Source organism: Phalacrocorax carbo, chromosome 25 (genome assembly GCF_963921805.1).
Source record: "Phalacrocorax carbo chromosome 25, bPhaCar2.1, whole genome shotgun sequence".
Classification (NCBI taxonomy): domain Eukaryota; kingdom Metazoa; phylum Chordata; class Aves; order Suliformes; family Phalacrocoracidae; genus Phalacrocorax; species Phalacrocorax carbo.
In genome coordinates, this window is record NC_087537.1 from 7,373,529 (window position 1) to 7,393,776 (window position 20,248).

The following is a 20,248-nucleotide window of genomic DNA, read 5'->3' on the forward strand; positions in this document are numbered from 1 at the left end:
AAGTGCTCTGCCGTTGTGACAACAGCCTCAAGTTCACCTTTGGCTCAGGGACTAAAGTCACCGCCTGGCCAAGTAAGTGGGCTGATGGCTGCGTGTTGCAGTCTCAACCAACAATTATGTCCTAAGGCTGTGCTGTGGCTTGGCAAGAAAAGGAACTGGCTAGCTGAAATGCAGAGTGTGGATTTAAATACCGTAATGCCTCTTGCATTGTGAACAGTCCCACCTGTGTGTGTAAGCATGGACCGACAGGAGGGTGGGCGCCATCAGTTACCCTGACCCTAGACGGCGTTCACGTTGTTGTTCTCATCCCTTTTTGCCATTCCTCTACAACAAGGCTTTTGGGCAGGATCATAAAGTGTTCCCTGCTACCTAAGGAGTAGGTTCTTCCCACCTCTGATACCTGAGGTGACTGTAATCAGATCTAGTTATTCCAATGGATCTGTACACGGAAAAAGGTGTTTGTAAGAGAGAGGCTAGAGGAGGTCTGTGGAAATCTGTATGGGTATTCACAGCTTCTCTCAGAGGCAGATCCATGACTGCATACATCCAGCGTGGCCGAGAGGCGGCTGAATAAAGACGCCCATTTTGCAAAGACCTGTCACACAGTGCTACTTCTGGAGCATGGGGAAAACTCACATGGGGGAGTGGAACCAAACTTCTTGTTGCCCCAGGTGAGCTGTCTCTTCTGTGAGTCGAGGTGGGCTCAATATCGGCAATACTGTACCGTAGCTTCCAAAAGAGCAGTGCAGTGGCCCTGTGGAGCAACTTGGGATGGTTTCAGTGTCCCCTGGGAAGAATGTGAATGCCTGTGCGTTGCAATCTCACTCAAGCCTTGTCTTATAAGTCTGTGCTCCAGCACAGCGCGGGAGATGCACAGCGGAGAGGAAAGGTAAACTGAGCCCTCAGGGAAAGCTTATGTTGTTGCTAACCTAGAAAACCGACGGACATCGCAAGGGGAGAGAGCAGAAAGGTAACAGCGACTGGTCAGACTAACTTAGGAAACCAATGGCTAGAGGGTGCTTTTTTCCTTTTGCACATCCAACCAAGACCACGCTGTTTTGGCCCTCTGTCCTGAAATGTCCCAGTGGATGCCTGGTGTTCTCCAAGGAGCTTGAGAAAGTCACCTTTGGCTTTTTCATCTTTCCCTCCTGTTGGTCTTGCAGTTCCCAAGGCAAATGCCCCCTCCTGCCGGAGGGGCTTGTCTCTTTCCTCAAAAGGAGACCAGAGCGGGTGAGGGATCGGACTAAGCCTTGGGTTCTTGTCAGGGTGTGCACCATTGTGTGAACACCGACACAGGAAAACTCCAGTTTGGGCCAGGGACGAAGCTACGTGTTCAGCCAAGTATGTGTTCTTCTCCTGCTTCTCCACTTCACACTGTCTCTTCCTGCTGCATTCCTACTTCTTGGCATCTTGGGATCATAAAGAGAAGTCAGAGGCAGAGCAGAAAGACAGAGAGGGATTCTGTTTCCCCGGGCCTTGGCACGGCTGGGCAAAGGCTTGGGGAGAGCTGCTGCTTCTGAAGCGGCTTGCTGGGCATTTTGTTATGGAAGGAAATGCTGTGTGACTTTAACTACGGCACCAACAAGCTGGCCTTTGGCTCAGGGACCAGACTGTCTGTCCAGCCAAGTGAGTGTGTGGCTTATCCTTGGTCTTCCATACGCCTCTCTTGCAGTCAGGGTGTTTTCCTATTCAGCCTTTTATTTTACCTTTGCGCACCTGAAATGCCTTCTCTCCCATCACGGGCTCTGAGAATGCCTTCAGCTTAGTCTCTCATGAAGCTGTGGTTGGACAGAGCAAACCTCAACTCTATGTGTGTGTGATTTTTGGAAAAGTGTCACCTGCGCCTGCCTGGGAAGGTCCTTCTCAGCCACACTAACGGCTTCCTTGCTGTGGGGACACGAGAGTGTTTGTGTAATGGCTTTTGTTGCCGTGAGTGCCAGTGGGAACAGGTACACCTTTGGAGCTGGGACAAAGCTAACTGTGAAGCCCTGTGAGTACTGTCAAAGCTACTTCTTAGCCCTGCAGGGCACTGCAGAAATGTCCAAGGCAGCAATGTCAGGGTGTAAATTTTGGGAAGCCTTCCTGTGATCAGGCATAACGCTGTGCCCTCTCTCTGGGAGTGGAAAAGCTGCAGCTGCTGTGGGAGGAGAGGGGACAGTGCAGAAGGTTTGTCTTTGTGAAGGGGAGAAATCTCTTTACAATGCCATGTAAGTGCCCTGAGATTGAGAGAAACGCACACGTCTCAACAGGCGTGTCCTGATCAGCGCTGGCCGCTCCTGAAGGGGCTCAAAGGCAGCACTGCAACGCCTGTGGTCAAGGGCACTGTCAGAGGAAGAGCACCTGTGTCTTAGCCTGGTGTGTCTGTGTGTGTGTAAGGATGCTGTCGTAGCTCAGGAATTAGTGATTTCCCTTGCCTTCCACCTTTCTTCCCATGCTCTGCCAGGAAGGAAAGTCGTCAGTCTCTTCTGCAGGTGACGGTGTTTCCTTTCTGCTAGCTGCAGGGTTGTTGTAAAGCTGGCTGTGGCCGTGGCAATTTGCCGGGGTGGGCCTTGGCAAGCTCACCTTTGGGCATGGAAGCAGACTTTCTGTGAAACCCAGTAAGTAGCTCTGTATTAGCTGGCTTTCAGTGTGCCCCAGAGGAGCATCTTGCTGTCCCTCCTTGATCTCTATAGGAGGTCTTGTACTGTTTTATGCAGCAGAAGTTGTGCCTGCAGTTTTTGTTAGTGGATGTGTCACTACGTGATTTCAGCATTCACCTGGAAAGTTGCCTTTGGGAGTGGGACACAACTGAGGGTGAAACCTGGCAGGTGGAAACCCAGCCTGGAGACGTAAAGGTTGGGAAGTCAGATCCCTTATTTGGAAAAAAAAAACCCCAGCTGAGCTGTGTTAAAAACTGTCTGCACAGGGACGACGTTGGTGCGTGTGTGTGCGCGCATGTGTGTACGTGAGATATAGCAGGCATTTTGAAGATGTGTGCAGAAGGGTCCAGGGAAGGTATCTGCTTTCAGGGACAATATTTAAGGCTGAGTGAGGAGTTGTGATCATAATCCTGAATGTTGTCTCTATACGGGACAAGGATGTACTCGGGGGTCGTCTCTGTCAGAGCAGAAAGGGATGACCTGCTGCTAGAGTTGTAGAAGAAATGGCCAGCCAGCGATGCACAGCTTTGGAAGGAATAAGCTGGTGGAGGGGAGACGTGACTCCCAGGGTTTTTGTTGTGCAGACAAACACTGTGTGTCCAGTTCTGGGAACCGAGCCACCTTTGCAGGTGGAACTCAGCTAAGGATAGCTCCCAGTAAGTTTTAAAGCCTTCTCCTGCTCAGCTGGGTGGAAGAGTGTGGTGTTCATGAGCTAGTGTAACTGAAGCGGAGGGTTCTGGCTGGTTCAGTCTGTGGGGCTTTTTGCTCTGCTTTCTCTGGTAGCAGCAGGGACCTTGATTCAACAAGACTGTGAATTTACTCCTTCTGCTTACTCTGCTACCAGCTCCTGCTCTCTGCCTTTCACACAAGCAGCCCGGGGTCCTGCACCTTCTTGCTCAGAGACAAATCTTTTGCACCGTGGCCATCGACACCTGTGAAGAGTGTGTGCGTGGGGAGTCGCTGATGGCTCTGCCCAGCACAGCCCTGGGTGGTTGCCCTTTGCTCAAGAAAGGACAAATTAATAACGCTTGTGTTTGCAACAGAACCTCATTTGCCATCCCTCCTATAGAAGAGGTTCCTAAGAGATTACTGCTGGTAGCGCTTATGCTTGTGCCGCATTACTGCAGTGGTGAGAGGCGAACGTGCACCGGCGGTAACTGTTACAGCTGAAAGGGGTGATTGCTTTCCTGCCGCGCATACAGCAGAGACAGACTTTCTGCTGCTCTAAGTTTAGGCAGCACCATTGATCCAACCTCAAGCATATGGGCTTTAGCTGAAGTAACTCAAAGTGTAGTTCAAGTCCAGGTTGGCAGACTCCTCGTGTTTGGAAAAGCTGCTAGCTCAGGGGACACAAGCAGGCCTTCCTTGGTGCTGCCAGCAGCTCAGGTTGTTTGGGGGAACAGGAAACAGGTGTCCAGAAGTGACCTGCTTCTCCGTTGGACCCCTGTCAGACCCACACAAAGTGTAAACCCAGGTGTTCCTCGTGGTCTTCCAGATCCCCCCTTGCCAAGGCTACAGTTATTCCTGGCTTCAGAAGCCCGGGCTTGATGGGAAGGAGCGGACCTCCTGGAGGTTAGTTGTCGAGTGTCTGGCATGAGAGTCATGGTTTTTGCTGGGGTGTGAAGGACTGTGTGAATACAGGGAACTACAAAGTGACGCTGGGGACAGGGACATGCCTGGTTGTGAAGCCCAGTGAGTACAGCTGCTGCCCAGATGGGGGTATTTCTTGTGGTGCTTTGTTACCCCAGCCCTCCCTTTCCACCCCCCCTGAGCACTTACCTTTATCTGATCGGATCAGGGTCCTTCCCAGCCTGTGGGCACTGGGCTTTCTGGCATCTCTCTCCTTGAGATTGCGCCTCTTCAGGTGTGGGCTGACATGCCGCCTGCTTTCCTCCAGGACAGGCTTTGGGTCAAGGCAGAAGCAGCAGCCCTCACAAATGGGGTTTGTACCCATAGGTCCAATGGTTATGGTGGCAGCTTGGTCCAGAGCGACCCTTCTTGCTCTCAGTTTGCCTGGGATGGACAGAGCGGACACACGCCTGCTCCTGAATGTCCCAGCTGCCCCGAGGGGAGACTCTTCGATGCCACTGCATCCTGGGGGGGTTTGTGTTGCAGTGGGAAGGGCTGTCACCCTTCTGCTGCCCCTCCTAGCCTAGGCACGGCTGGGCAAAGGCTTGGGGAGAGCTGCTGCTTCTGAAGTGGCTTGCTGGGCTTTTTGTTATGGAAGGCAATGCTGTGTGAGTATGGCTCCGGCTACAGCAAGGTGGCCTTTGGCTCGGGCACCAGACTGTCCGTCCTGCCCCGTGAGTGCGCAGCCTGCCTGTGTGTCCTTTGTCCAAAGTCCTTGAGTGTCCACCATAGTGCCCCGTTAGATGTACTTGTTGCGTCTGGGTCACCTTTCATAGGGGAAGGACAACAGAGGTGCTGTTGCATTTAAGGCAGATGCAGGAGAGGAGTCTCTGAGATGGTGAACTTGCATGGAAGCCCCACGCTGCGGCTCAGGGCAGAGGCAGCAGTGCCTCAAAACGGGGTTTGTGCCCATCGGTCCAACAGTGCTCGTGATCGCACCGAGAGGTCAGGGAGGGTCTTCACTTCAGGAGGTAGCTGACTACAAGTCACAGTCAGCACTGTCTAGTCGAGTGATGGTGCCCAGCTTTGCCAAGTATTTGGGAAGGTTTTTGCTGAGGGAGGAAATGCTGTGTGACCACGGGAGCTGGTGCGTATAAACCTGTTTTTGGCTCTGGAACGAGGCTCACTGTTAGGCCACGTAAGTCCAACGCTGCTCCTATGCTGTTTTCTTTGAGGTTCTTCCCGGAGTGACTGAGTGCAGCAGTGTTTGATGGTGTTTGATCGCTTAGGTGTGACCATATCAAGCAACGGCGTTTGCTTTAAGGGAACGCCTTGATGGGAAGGATCAGGACTCTGGGAGATTAGTTGTAGAGTAACTGGCATGAGAGCTGATGTTTGTGTCTGGGGTGTGAGGGACTGTGTGAACACAGGGAATGGCAAATTGACACTGGGGACAGGGGCACGCCTGGTTGTGAAGCCCCGTGAGTACAGCTGTTGCCCAGCTGCGGGTATAACTGGTGCCGTGTAATCCCAGTCCGCCCTTTCCAGCTCCCTGAGGACTTACCTCTATCTGATTGGAGGAGGCTTGTTTGAGGCTCTGACAAAGACCTGGATGCCCAGGGCCTTTCCTGAGTTGGGCTCTACGGGGTCCCACTTTCCCACCCTGCCCTTCTCTTCCTCGGCTAGAGGATCAGGACCAGCTTTGGTAAAAGGGCACAACACCAGAAGCTGCTTTACATGGAGCTGGCATACATATTCCTGGATGCCAGCTGAAAGTTGTCTGCTAATCAGGGACAAGCCAGGTCTCGGCTCCCCAAGAGTACAGGTTGTCTTCCTCACTAAGTGCGTGGATGAGCCTGTGTTCTTGTTCAGGTGAAAATCACTGTGTGAACAACAACAAGCTCACGCTTGGCAAAGGGACACAACTTCAGGTTTTGCCCAGTAAGTGCCACTACTTCCTTTCAGTCTGTCCATGCGTGGCAATGCTACCGACTGCCCAACGGGCAGCAGATTTCCAGCATCTCTCTTCCTGGGCTTGTGGCCCTTCAGCTGTGGGATTACAAGCCACCTGCTTCCCTCCGGGAAAGGCTGTGGCTCAGGGCAGAGGCAGCAGTGCCTCAAAACTTCCCAGTATCCCCTGGGAAGAATGTGAATGCCTGTGCGTTGCAATCTCACTCAAGCCTTGTCTTATAAGTCTGTGCTCCAGCACAGCGCGGGAGGTGCACAGCGGAGAGGAAAGGTAAACTGAGCCCTCAGGGAAAGCTTATGTTGTTGCTAACCTAGAAAACCGACGGACATCGCAAGGGGAGAGAGCAGAAAGGTAACAGCGACTGGTCAGACTAACTTAGGAAACCAATGGCTAGAGGGTGCTTTCTTCCTTTTGCACATCCAACCAAGACCACGCTGTTTTGGCCCTCTGTCCTGAAATGTCCCAGTGGATGCCTGGTGTTCTCCAAGGAGCCTGAGAAAGTCACCTTTGGCTTTTTCATCTTTCCCTCCTGTTGGTCTTGCAGTTCCCAAGGCAAATGCCCCCTCCTGCCGGAGGGGCTTGTCTCTTTCCTCAAAAGGAGACCAGAGCGGGTGAGGGATCGGACTAAGCCTTGGGTTCTTGTTAGGGTGTGCACCATTGTGTGAACACCGACACAGGAAAACTCCAGTTTGGGCCAGGGACGAAGCTACGTGTTCGGCCAAGTATGTGTTCTTCTCCTGCTTCTCCACTTCACACTGTCTCTTCCTGCTGCATTCCTACTTCTTGGCATCTTGGGATCATAAAGAGAAGTCAGAGGCAGAGCAGAAAGACAGAGAGGGATTCTGTTTCCCCGGGCCTTGGCACGGCTGGGCAAAGGCTTGGGGAGAGCTGCTGCTTCTGAAGCGGCTTGCTGGGCATTTTGTTATGGAAGGAAATGCTGTGTGACTTTAACTACGGCACCAACAAGCTGGCCTTTGGCTCAGGGACCAGACTGTCTGTCCAGCCAAGTGAGTGTGTGGCTTATCCTTGGTCTTCCATACGCCTCTCTTGCAGTCAGGGTGTTTTCCTATTCAGCCTTTTATTTTACCTTTGCGCACCTGAAATGCCTTCTCTCCCATCACGGGCTCTGAGAATGCCTTCAGCTTAGTCTCTCATGAAGCTGTGGTTGGACAGAGCAAACCTCAACTCTATGTGTGTGTGATTTTTGGAAAAGTGTCACCTGCGCCTGCCTGGGAAGGTCCTTCTCAGCCACACTAACGGCTTCCTTGCTGTGGGGACACGAGAGTGTTTGTGTAATGGCTTTTGTTGCCGTGAGTGCCAGTGGGAACAGGTACACCTTTGGAGCTGGGACAAAGCTAACTGTGAAGCCCTGTGAGTACTGTCAAAGCTACTTCTTAGCCCTGCAGGGCACTGCAGAAATGTCCAAGGCAGCAATGTCAGGGTGTAAATTTTGGGAAGCCTTCCTGTGATCAGGCATAACGCTGTGCCCTCTCTCTGGGAGTGGAAAAGCTGCAGCTGCTGTGGGAGGAGAGGGGACAGTGCAGAAGGTTTGTCTTTGTGAAGGGGAGAAATCTCTTTACAATGCCATGTAAGTGCCCTGAGATTGAGAGAAACGCACACGTCTCAACAGGCGTGTCCTGATCAGCGCTGGCCGCTCCTGAAGGGGCTCAAAGGCAGCACTGCAACGCCTGTGGTCAAGGGCACTGTCAGAGGAAGAGCACCTGTGTCTTAGCCTGGTGTGTCTGTGTGTGTGTAAGGATGCTGTCGTAGCTCAGGAATTAGTGATTTCCCTTGTCTTCCACCTTTCTTCCCATGCTCTGCCAGGAAGGAAAGTCGTCAGTCTCTTCTGCAGGTGCCGGTGTTTCCTTTCTGCTAGCTGCAGGGTTGTTGTAAAGCTGGCTGTGGCCGTGGCAATTTGCCGGGGTGGGCCTTGGCAAGCTCACCTTTGGGCATGGAAGCAGACTTTCTGTGAAACCCAGTAAGTAGCTCTGTATTAGCTGGCTTTCAGTGTGCCCCAGAGGAGCATCTTGCTGTCCCTCCTTGATCTCTATAGGAGGTCTTGTACTGTTTTATGCAGCAGAAGTTGTGCCTGCAGTTTTTGTTAGTGGATGTGTCACTACGTGATTTCAGCATTCACCTGGAAAGTTGCCTTTGGGAGTGGGACACAACTGAGGGTGAAACCTGGCAGGTGGAAACCCAGCCTGGAGACGTAAAGGTTGGGAAGTCAGATCCCTTATTTGGAAAAAAAAAACCCCAGCTGAGCTGTGTTAAAAACTGTCTGCACAGGGACGACGTTGGTGCGTGTGTGTGCGCGCATGTGTGTACGTGAGATATAGCAGGCATTTTGAAGATGTGTGCAGAAGGGTCCAGGGAAGGTATCTGCTTTCAGGGACAATATTTAAGGCTGAGTGAGGAGTTGTGATCATAATCCTGAATGTTGTCTCTATACGGGACAAGGATGTACTCGGGGGTCGTCTCTGTCAGAGCAGAAAGGGATGACCTGCTGCTAGAGTTGTAGAAGAAATGGCCAGCCAGCGATGCACAGCTTTGGAAGGAATAAGCTGGTGGAGGGGAGACGTGACTCCCAGGGTTTTTGTTGTGCAGACAAACACTGTGTGTCCAGTTCTGGGAACCGAGCCACCTTTGCAGGTGGAACTCAGCTAAGGATAGCTCCCAGTAAGTTTTAAAGCCTTCTCCTGCTCAGCTGGGTGGAAGAGTGTGGTGTTCATGAGCTAGTGTAACTGAAGCGGAGGGTTCTGGCTGGTTCAGTCTGTGGGGCTTTTTGCTCTGCTTTCTCTGGTAGCAGCAGGGACCTTGATTCAACAAGACTGTGAATTTACTCCTTCTGCTTACTCTGCTACCAGCTCCTGCTCTCTGCCTTTCACACAAGCAGCCCGGGGTCCTGCACCTTCTTGCTCAGAGACAAATCTTTTGCACCGTGGCCATCGACACGTGTGAAGAGTGTGTGCGTGGGGAGTCGCTGATGGCTCTGCCCAGCACAGCCCTGGGTGGTTGTCCTTTGCTCAAGAAAGGACAAATTAATAACGCTTGTGTTTGCAACAGAACCTCATTTGCCATCCCTCCTATAGAAGAGGTTCCTAAGAGATTACTGCTGGTAGCGCTTATACTTGTGCCGCATTACTGCAGTGGTGAGAGGCGAACGTGCACCGGCGGTAACTGTTACAGCTGAAAGGGGTGATTGCTTTCCTGCCGCGCATACAGCAGAGACAGACTTTCTGCTGCTCTAAGTTTAGGCAGCACCATTGATCCAACCTCAAGCATATGGGCTTTAGCTGAAGTAACTCAAAGTGTAGTTCAAGTCCAGGTTGGCAGACTCCTCGTGTTTGGAAAAGCTGCTAGCTCAGGGGACACAAGCAGGCCTTCCTTGGTGCTGCCAGCAGCTCAGGTTGTTTGGGGGAACAGGAAACAGGTGTCCAGAAGTGACCTGCTTCTCCGTTGGACCCCTGTCAGACCCACACAAAGTGTAAACCCAGGTGTTCCTCGTGGTCTTCCAGATCCCCCCTTGCCAAGGCTACAGTTATTCCTGGCTTCAGAAGCCCGGGCTTGATGGGAAGGAGCGGACCTCCTGGAGGTTAGTTGTCGAGTGTCTGGCATGAGAGTCATGGTTTTTGCTGGGGTGTGAAGGACTGTGTGAATACAGGGAACTACAAAGTGACGCTGGGGACAGGGACATGCCTGGTTGTGAAGCCCAGTGAGTACAGCTGCTGCCCAGATGGGGGTATTTCTTGTGGTGCTTTGTTACCCCAGCCCTCCCTTTCCACCCCCCTGAGCACTTACCTTTATCTGATCGGATCAGGGTCCTTCCCAGCCTGTGGGCACTGGGCTTTCCGGCATCTCTCTCCTTGAGATTGCGCCTCTTCAGGTGTGGGCTGACATGCCGCCTGCTTTCCTCCAGGACAGGCTTTGGGTCAAGGCAGAAGCAGCAGCCCTCACAAATGGGGTTTGTACCCATAGGTCCAATGGTTATGGTGGCAGCTTGGTCCAGAGCGACCCTTCTTGCTCTCAGTTTGCCTGGGATGGACAGAGCGGACACACGCCTGCTCCTGAATGTCCCAGCTGCCCCGAGGGGAGACTCTTCGATGCCACTGCATCCTGGGGGGTTTGTGTTGCAGTGGGAAGGGCTGTCACCCTTCTGCTGCCCCTCCTAGCCTAGGCACGGCTGGGCAAAGGCTTGGGGAGAGCTGCTGCTTCTGAAGTGGCTTGCTGGGCTTTTTGTTATGGAAGGCAATGCTGTGTGAGTATGGCTCCGGCTACAGCAAGGTGACCTTTGGCTCGGGCACCAGACTGTCCGTCCAGCCCCGTGAGTGCGCAGCCCGCCTGTGTGTCCCTTGTGCAAAGTCCTTGAGTGTCCACCATAGTGCCCTGTTAGATGTACTTGTTGCGTCTGGGTCACGTTACAGAGTGGAAGGAGAACATCGGCGCTCCTTCATTTCAGGCAGAGAGTGTAAGGCATCAGGGGAGTCTCTGAGAGGGCCGGCACGTGCAAAAAAGCTCCCACTTGGATGAGCAACTTCGCCTGAAACATGGTTTTGGGAACAGATTTCCCCATGTTCCGGGGAGCAGCACTGCCTTTAGGCCTGTTGCATCAGAGAGCTTTGCAATATCTTTTTGTAGATGCTCATCTGCAGGGTTGACAGGAACATTTTTCTAAATAAATATGTCAGAATGTGCATGGTGCAGAGAAAGTCACTTTTGGAACGGGAACTGTGCTTTCAGTGGTAGTTTCTAAGCAGCCAACTGCACTGGAAACTGGAATCGCTTCATTTCTCTCTTCCTCCTTCTTGTTCAGTGGTTAAAAGCTTGGGTACTGCCCAGTGAAACCCAAGCGCTCCTTGTCTTCTTCCAGACACCTGCATGTCAGTCGCTTCTGTGAAGAGTGCAAGTAAGCTGGGGAATAGGTTTTCCCTCGTTCCTGGTAATGACAGCGGAGGCGAGCCTGTTGTGTCAGGGAGCTTTGCTGGGGCCGTGTGTTGGAGATCACGTGCAGGGCTGGGAGAGGTTTTTGTAATGAAAAGTGTTGGAGTGTGAATGCTGCAGGCAAAGTTGCTTTGGGAAAGGGAACGGTGCTTTCGGTGATACCAGGTAAACAGCCACTTGCCTTGGAAACTGGAATTGCTTAATTTTTGTCCGGCTCTTAATTGATTTGAGGGGAAGAATTTTGGGGACCGAACTGTGTGTTTCTCCAGGTGTGCCTAGGACTTGGTTGTCCGGCATGTCTCATTGCCTTGTGCCCTGCGCGGTCCGTTACAGCACCGGAGCTTCTTTACATGCCTGTTGCCATTCCTCCCTCCACCCTGAGTATGGATGGATGCGCGCGTCATAGATACTGATACTCCAGAGAAATGTGGCGGCACGGTCCCATCCACACCAAAGTTGTTCCAATGGTCCTTTGGCTCTCCAATGTCACTGTGTCCCCGCGGGGTTTGGGTTGTAGTGGGCAGCAGCGTGTGAGCAACGGTGGCTACAAGAAAGGAACCTCTGGGAGTGCGAGAAGGCTCCTTGTGATGCCCAGTAAGTGCTTGCTGACCAAGGCAGCAGTGCCTGATGCCTTCAACACTCTCTGAGCTCCAGGGAACATGCACCACGAGACTGGTTTTCTCTCACCTTGAGAGAGATTTGCCACTATAACAGCCACCCAGGGGTGCTGCAGGGACTGGAGGAGGAGGAGGTTTGGGGGCACCCCTTGGTTCTGGCCCCAGCCCTGGCCTCATCCCACACAGGCGGACTATCAGCCTCTGCTCCTTCCCCAGGATCCTCCTGCATTGTGTCACCCTTCTGCTGCCCCTCCAAGCCTTGGCACGGCTGGGCAAAGGCTTGGGGAGAGCTGCTGCTTCTGAAGTGGCTTGCTGGGCTTTTTGTTATGGAAGGCAATGCTGTGTGAGTATGGCTCCGGCTACAGCAAGGTGACCTTTGGCTCGGGCACCAGACTGTCCGTCCAGCCCCGTGAGTGCGCAGCCTGCCTGTGTGTCCTTTGTCCAAAGTCCTTGAGTGTCCACCATAGTGCCCCGTTAGATGTACTTGTTGCGTCTGGGTCACCTTTCATAGGGGAAGGACAACAGAGGTGCTGTTGCATTTAAGGCAGATGCAGGAGAGGAGTCTCTGAGATGGTGAACTTGCATGGAAGCCCCACGCTGCGGCTCAGGGCAGAGGCAGCAGTGCCTCAAAACGGGGTTTGTGCCCATCGGTCCAACAGTGCTCGTGATCGCACCGAGAGGTCAGGGAGGGTCTTCACTTCAGGAGGTAGCTGACTACAAGTCACAGTCAGCACTGTCTAGTCGAGTGATGGTGCCCAGCTTTGCCAAGTATTTGGGAAGGTTTTTGCTGAGGGAGGAAATGCTGTGTGACCACGGGAGCTGGTGCGTATAAACCTGTTTTTGGCTCTGGAACGAGGCTCACTGTTAGGCCACGTAAGTCCAACGCTGCTCCTATGCTGTTTTCTTTGAGGTTCTTCCCGGAGTGACTGAGTGCAGCAGTGTTTGATGGTGTTTGATCGCTTAGGTGTGACCATATCAAGCAACGGCGTTTGCTTTAAGGGAAGGTGCCTGCTTGGTCCAGAGCGACCCTTCTTGCTCTCAGTTTGCCTGGGATGGACAGAGCGGACACACGCCTGCTCCTGAATGTCCCAGCTGCCCCGAGGGGAGACTGTCCCATGCCACTGCATCCTGGGAGGGTTTGTGTTGCAGTGGGAAGGGCTGTCACCCTTCTGCTGCCCCTCCTAGCCTAGGCACTGGGGCTCCCGGTAGACAGACTTGTTTGTATCTGGGTCACCTCTCACAGGGAAAAGGGAACATCGGCACTATTTCATTGAATGCAGACAATGTAGGATGTCAGAGGAGTCTCTAGACCAGAGACCTTGCAAGAATATCCCGCTAATGTGAGTGATCACGGCTGGAAAATGCTCTGGTGCTTAGAAGGAGCCCTCAGGTGGAGGACTCCTGTTATTTAGACAAATGTGCTATGGACATGCTGCTCCAGGACGCTGATAATCCGGCAGCCAACAGGAAGAGAGGCGTGCTTTGGGACAGACAGGCAGACTGACCAACTTGTGCTCAGTACCTGTGTATGGTTGTGCAAGGTGGCTGGGGGTACGTAAAGGGGGTTCAGCTCTGTTCCTTACCTCGATGCTTTCAGGCAGCTTGGGCAAGGCTCAGCTCATGCTTGGTGCAACTGTTTCCCAACAGTCATGTCAAAGGGCTCTAGGTAGGTAGCTTCCTTTTCTGAGCATAAGCAGAGAGAGCAAAGCTGGGCATCCTTTTGATACTTGCTTTCAGCCTGGATAAGGTGTGGAGAGTGAAAGGAGGAACCTAAGGTGGCTGAGCAGACAGCCAGGAGTGGAAGGACCCTCAAAAAAAGCCAAGCAAGTGAAATTGTCTGCCACTGACCCACTCTGCAGAAATGCCACAGGTTTCCACGACAGTGTGAGCATCCCGCTTGCCCAGGGTGTCAGCGAAGAGGCTGACAGCACGGCCCCACTGGCGGAGCTGTTGCCAGCTGGGATCTAACCCTCCGGGTTTCTGTGAAGTGCTGTGCCGTTGTGACAACAGCCTCAAGTTCACCTTTGGCTCAGGGACTAAAGTCACCGCCTGGCCAAGTAAGTGGGCTGATGGCTGCGTGTTGCAGTCTCAACCAACAATTATGTCCTAAGGCTGTGCTGTGGCTTGGCAAGAAAAGGAACTGGCTAGCTGAAATGCAGAGTGTGGATTTAAATACCGTAATGCCTCTTGCATTGTGAACAGTCCCACCTGTGTGTGTAAGCATGGACCGACAGGAGGGTGGGCGCCATCAGTTACCCTGACCCTAGACGGCGTTCACGTTGTTGTTCTCATCCCTTTTTGCCATTCCTCTACAACAAGGCTTTTGGGCAGGATCATAAAGTGTTCCCTGCTACCTAAGGAGTAGGTTCTTCCCACCTCTGATACCTGAGGTGACTGTAATCAGATCTAGTTATTCCAATGGATCTGTACACGGAAAAAGGTGTTTGTCAGAGAGAGGCTAGAGGAGGTCTGTGGAAATCTGTATGGGTATTCACAGCTTCTCTCAGAGGCAGATCCATGACTGCATACATCCAGCGTGGCCGAGAGGCGGCTGAATAAAGACGCCCATTTTGCAAAGACCTGTCACACAGTGCTACTTCTGGAGCATGGGGAAAACTCACATGGGGGAGTGGAACCAAACTTCTTGTTGCCCCAGGTGAGCTGTCTCTTCTGTGAGTCGAGGTGGGCTCAATATCGGCAATACTGTACCGTAGCTTCCAAAAGAGCAGTGCAGTGGCCCTGTGGAGCAACTTGGGATGGTTTCAGTGTCCCCTGGGAAGAATGTGAATGCCTGTGCGTTGCAATCTCACTCAAGCCTTGTCTTATAAGTCTGTGCTCCAGCACAGCGCGGGAGGTGCACAGCGGAGAGGAAAGGTAAACTGAGCCCTCAGGGAAAGCTTATGTTGTTGCTAACCTAGAAAACCGACGGACATCGCAAGGGGAGAGAGCAGAAAGGTAACAGCGACTGGTCAGACTAACTTAGGAAACCAATGGCTAGAGGGTGCTTTTTTCCTTTTGCATATCCAACCAAGACCACGCTGTTTTGGCCCTCTGTCCTGAAATGTCCCAGTGGATGCCTGGTGTTCTCCAAGGAGCTTGAGAAAGTCACCTTTGGCTTTTTCATCTTTCCCTCCTGTTGGTCTTGCAGTTCCCAAGGCAAATGCCCCCTCCTGCCGGAGGGGCTTGTCTCTTTCCTCAAAAGGAGACCAGAGCGGGTGAGGGATCGGACTAAGCCTTGGGTTCTTGTTAGGGTGTGCACCATTGTGTGAACACCGACACAGGAAAACTCCAGTTTGGGCCAGGGACGAAGCTACGTGTTCGGCCAAGTATGTGTTCTTCTCCTGCTTCTCCACTTCACACTGTCTCTTCCTGCTGCATTCCTACTTCTTGGCATCTTGGGATCATAAAGAGAAGTCAGAGGCAGAGCAGAAAGACAGAGAGGGATTCTGTTTCCCCAGGCCTTGGCACGGCTGGGCAAAGGCTTGGGGAGAGCTGCTGCTTCTGAAGCGGCTTGCTGGGCATTTTGTTATGGAAGGAAATGCTGTGTGACTTTAACTACGGCACCAAGCTGGCCTTTGGCTCAGGGACCAGACTGTCTGTCCAGCCAAGTGAGTGTGTGGCTTTCTTTGTCTTTTTTGTGAAAAATTCCTGAGTGTGCACTGGAGCGACCTGTAGACATAGTTGTATCTGAGTCACATTACAGATCAGAAGGAGAACGCAGGCGACCTTTCCTTTAATGCAGACGCTGTAAACCTTTGGCGGAGTTTCTGTGATCGTGGACATGCACCAAAACCCCCACTTGGATGAGCAACTCTGCCTGAAATATGGTTCTGGGAACAGATTTCCCAGTTTTCCGGGGACCAGCACTGCCTTTAGGCCTGTTGCATCAGAGAGCTTTGCAATATCTTTTTGTAGATGCTCATCTGCAGGGTTGACAGGGACATTTTCCTAAATAAATATGTCAGAATGTGCATGGTGCAAAGAACTGTGGGAACCGTGCTTTCAGTTTAGCCCATAGGTGGGCAACTGCACTGGACACTGGCATTGCTTCATTTACCTTCTTCCTTCTTGTTTTACAACAGAAAACCTGGGAACTGAACAATGAAATGCTCCAGAAGCTCCAAGGTCTTGTCTTAGGAGTGTCCCATTGCTTTGGCTTCCTCTCAGGCATTTTACCATGTCTAGGTTAATCTAAATGAGGGATTCTCCATTCACTCTGTACTTATATCAGGGTGGGGTGGGTGTGCTGCAGGCAATGTCACTCCAGATCAGTTTGCAAGCTCTGGAAGCTGCAGTGGTGCTATGGGATGGCATTCTCAAAACAGGTCTGGGAGAGCTGGGTGCCTACATCTGCAGTGTCTCAAAGATGCTTCAATATCTGCCTTCTGTTAAGTAGTGATTAAGCTTCCTCCTTTTAAATTGAATGGTTGCAATCTGCAATTTTTTCCTTCTCTTGATACTTCTGTGTCTTAGACGCCCAATATCTTTAAACATAATTTTGCAATGGTTCAAAAGCACTCCAATCCTTTGGAGAGTGTGTGTCTTCCCTAGTATCCTTGGTGCTACTTCTGCAGCCTTGCTGTCGCCACTGCTGCCCATCTCTCTGGATAAACACCTTAGCAGTACTGAGCCTTCACACTGCAGGATGACCAACATGGTGGCTGCTGTCCCAGAGCCCAGTGAGTTACTGGATAACAGAGGAAGGGCTGCTGGCTTTGCTGCCTCCTGGTTACGTGTGTGAACGCTGGTGCGGGGAAGAAGGCGTTTGGTAGGGGGACCATTTTAACTGTGAGACTTGGCAAGTAGCACGGTATATTTAGGGTAAGTGTGACTGGCAGTCAGCATCTGTAGTACTGAACTGGGCACTGAGCTCTATGGACCAGCTTGTCGGAGAATGCCAAATGTTTTGGAAATGTCCAAGGGCCACAACTCCACCACAACACCCCAGGAGCCTTATGCACCTAAACACAGCTGGTAGCCAAGCCCTTCAGTGTATAAGTATCCTCAGACTCCAGATGATTTGGCTGTTTGACTGCGTGAGTACACCTTTTCTGAGATACGGTTGTGGTACTGGTGTAGGGCAGAGCTGAAGGAAGAAGATGCAGCATGCTTAGATCTCAGGGTGCAAGCAGGAGCGTCTCAGGGGCAAAATCCATTTAAACAGAGCCCAAACGGTCAGGGACTGGGGGAAGTTTTTCCTCCCTCTCTGTGGATGAATCTCAGGAGTTGTGGAAGCAACGACTGCACCTGTGCTCAGTGAGATTTTGACAGGGTTTGTTGTACTCGGTGTATGATGCTGGAGGAATGGTTCTCTTTGGGACTGCATCAGGGATGTCAGTGCTACCCCATAAGTACACAACACTGTCTTTTGGGGAAGAGGGTCATGAGTGAGCCTGAAGGACAAAAATGCACTACCAAATTCAAGGGTAGGGATGCAGATAGTTTCTGCCTGGTATATGAAATGCTCTTTGTCACGATATGTAAAATAGATGACACTGAGTCCATCTTTAAGCTTAACCCATACTCTTCATAAATCCAAGCATGTTCTTGTAAACCCAACGGTCCTATAGAAATTAGGTATGGATCAACATCCTTTTCATGCTTTCTTACCAATGTACTTTCAGTTTCTGTTTTCGAGAGGTCTGCTACCAATCAACCTGGAGAAAATTCAAGGGTCTGTTTTATTCTGAGTTGGGGAAAGAAGAAAAAAACCCAGATTTATAAGACCAGTATGACTTTTCACCAGCCTAATCTAGCCTATACTTGTAAAACCAGCAATTACGCTGTCCTTAGATACTGTATTTTGCCCATAGATTGTGTAAGTAAGATCTCCCAGGTTATCCAAGTAGGACGTTTTGGTAACATGGCCAATTACTGGTGCCAAGCTGTCCTTTGGAAGGGGAGCTAAACTGAAAGTTAATCTACTAATAGACAAAAACCTTTGATTAGACCCTATTAAGTCTGGAATGGCCAGGAAACACTATTCTTTGGCAATGAATTAAGTAGCTTCAGTTTCATTTTATTCTGAATCACACCCACATTGCTGTGTAACCCATTCAATTGGGAAAAATCAATATGTCTGTTTAAAACCCAAGTCTAAAGAAAGTTGACAAATTATTGCTGGATTTTGTGGGGATCAGCATACATTTACTCATGCAGAACAGAGAAATTATTTAAACATGGAGTGCGGAAAGATAGCAGTGAGTAAGAAGGAGCTATGTCTGTATATCAATCTTTATGAAACTGAGAGCTGATTTGAGAAAATCTCTTAATGGTATCAAAACAATGGGCATAAAAGATTTTTTTTTACAAGATATGCAGTAGTAAAATGAAAGGCTCAAGGACCAGAAGTTTAGACATGGAGATTCAAATAAAAAATAATGCTAGATAAACACATTTAAAAAGGGATGAAATCTCAACTCCAGATTATATCTGTGTTGGAAAACCTACTGGAAACTCTACGCTTTAAATGTATACAAATGGTTGGGCAAACCTAGAGGAAATGGAATATAGTTTCCTTGCTTTAAAAGCTAGGTAATTTACTCTTTTTGGTTTGTTGTTTTTTTTTTTAAACCCTTCAATGACTTTGGGCCATTATTTCACCAGAGCACTGTTGTGGTGTAATGAATTCTAGAAAGGTTTGAAACACTGCACTGCTTCTCTTAACTGCCTTTGAAAACCCCAGATTGTAGCAGAGCATCTCATGGAAGAGTAGAAGTTGGATTAGGCACTTAATTTCCCATAGCCCCATCTTTCTGTGAAGAAAGTGCTGTATTTTTTGTTAAATTTTCAGTGATTGGACCAGACAACCTGTACTTGTGGATGTGTAAGTGATGCCTTCAAGGATGGTTTTTGTTGGCTCATTTCACACTGTGTGAACGCTGCGTATAAAGTCGTCTTTGGAAAAGGGACAAAGCTTCTTGTGAAAGCAAGTAGGAAACATGCTTATATGTTTTTGCCTCATTTATTTTGGATATAGATTTGAACAACAGAGGGGCTTTTAGCACCATGACTTAGAAATAAGAGGAACTGGCTAGTTGAAATGCATAGTCCTGATTTAAATTACTATAATAGTTCTTGGGTTGTCTGCCCACCTGGCATATCGTGGAAACTGGAAAAAACCCCACCTGCAGATGGAAATCTGGACCATCTGCAGGTTGGACTTCATCAGTTGCTCTGACCCTAGAACATGTTCATGTTGCTGTTCCCCTCCCTGTTTGCTATTCCAGCACAAGGCTTTGGGACAGGGATCATGCCTGCAAACATCTTTGCAGGACCTGTTGTGCCAGGTCTAAATGTGAAGTCAATAGACTCATTTTTGGTCTAATGAAGCAGCTTCAATACTAAGGGTCCATTTTCATAGTTTCATTTAATGCAGACAATGTCAGCCATCAAAGGAGTCTCTGAGATGGTGAACTTGAATGAAATCCCCATACCAGTGAGCAATCACTGCTGAAAGATGACGTTGTGCTTAGAAAAGCTTCTAGCTGGAGGACTTCTGCTATTCAGTGGATGCCATGCTCCAGGCTGCTGATAGTCCATCAGTGAGCAGGAATAGAGACATGTGTGGTAGAGTTGTGTGTGGTTTTTGTAAGTGGATCTGTCACTGTGTGACTTCAGCATCCACCCGGAAGGTTGCCTTTGGAAGTGGGACACAACTGAGGGTGAAACCTGGTAGGTGGAAACCCAGCCTGGAGGCGTAAGGATAGGGAAATCACATCCCCTACTCTGACACATCCTGCTGGGCTGTGTTGGAAAATGGTTTGCACAGGAATGGAGTTTGTGTGTATGTGTAGGGGGCAGATATGGCAGACAGAACCAAGAAAGACATTCTGAAGGTTTGCACTGTGAACAGGAGGGTCCAGGAGAAGGGCTTTGCTTTTAAGGCTAATCTAGGGCTGGAAGGGGAGGTTGTGATCAGAAATCTGTGGTCAGAAACTAGTGTAACTGAAGCGGAGGGTTCTGGCTGGTTCAATCTGTGGGGCTTTTTGCTCTGCTTTCTCTGGTAGCAGCAGGGACCTTGATTCAACAAGACTGTGAATTTACTCCTTCTGCTTACTCTGCTACCAGCTCCTGCTCTCTGCCTTTCACACAAGCAGCCCGGGGTCCTGCACCTTCTTGCTCAGAGACAAATCTTTTGCACCGTGGCCATCGACACGTGTGAACAGTGTGTGCGTGGGGAGTCGCTGATGGCTCTGCCCAGCACAGCCCTGGGTGGTTTCCCTGTAAAGATGTATGTGACATCCTGTTTAACCAATGTGCACCAGAAAAGCGTCCATACTGGGGAAAGAAAGCAAGTGAAAAGAGAAAACAAGTAATTGAAATACATGAACAGAGATGTGGAAAAAATGTAATGGTCTTAAGTGAGCAGTGCTGGTTTGGTCTTGTCAGGATTGAGGTGGCCAGGGAGTTGCCTTATGGCTCATCGTTATGGTCTTAATGAGGCTGTAGTGCAGGGAGGAAGAAGAGTAAGCAATGGACATGGAAGTAAGATGTAACATAATGGAAGCATGTGC

At 50.6% G+C, this 20,248-nt stretch overlaps 1 protein-coding gene across 1 annotated transcript in view; it reads left to right on the forward strand.

Annotated features, from left to right (window-relative positions):
* Window positions 1-1,553: 1,553 nt before the first annotated feature.
* The window catches only part of LOC104047052 (M1-specific T cell receptor alpha chain-like), a 33,520-nt gene continuing 14,825 nt past the window's right edge, over window positions 1,554-20,248 (forward strand). The window contains exon 1 of the mRNA XM_064473705.1: window positions 1,554-1,626. Coding sequence (XP_064329775.1) covers window positions 1,554-1,626 — 73 coding nt within the window. The remainder of the gene's footprint in view (window positions 1,627-20,248) is intronic.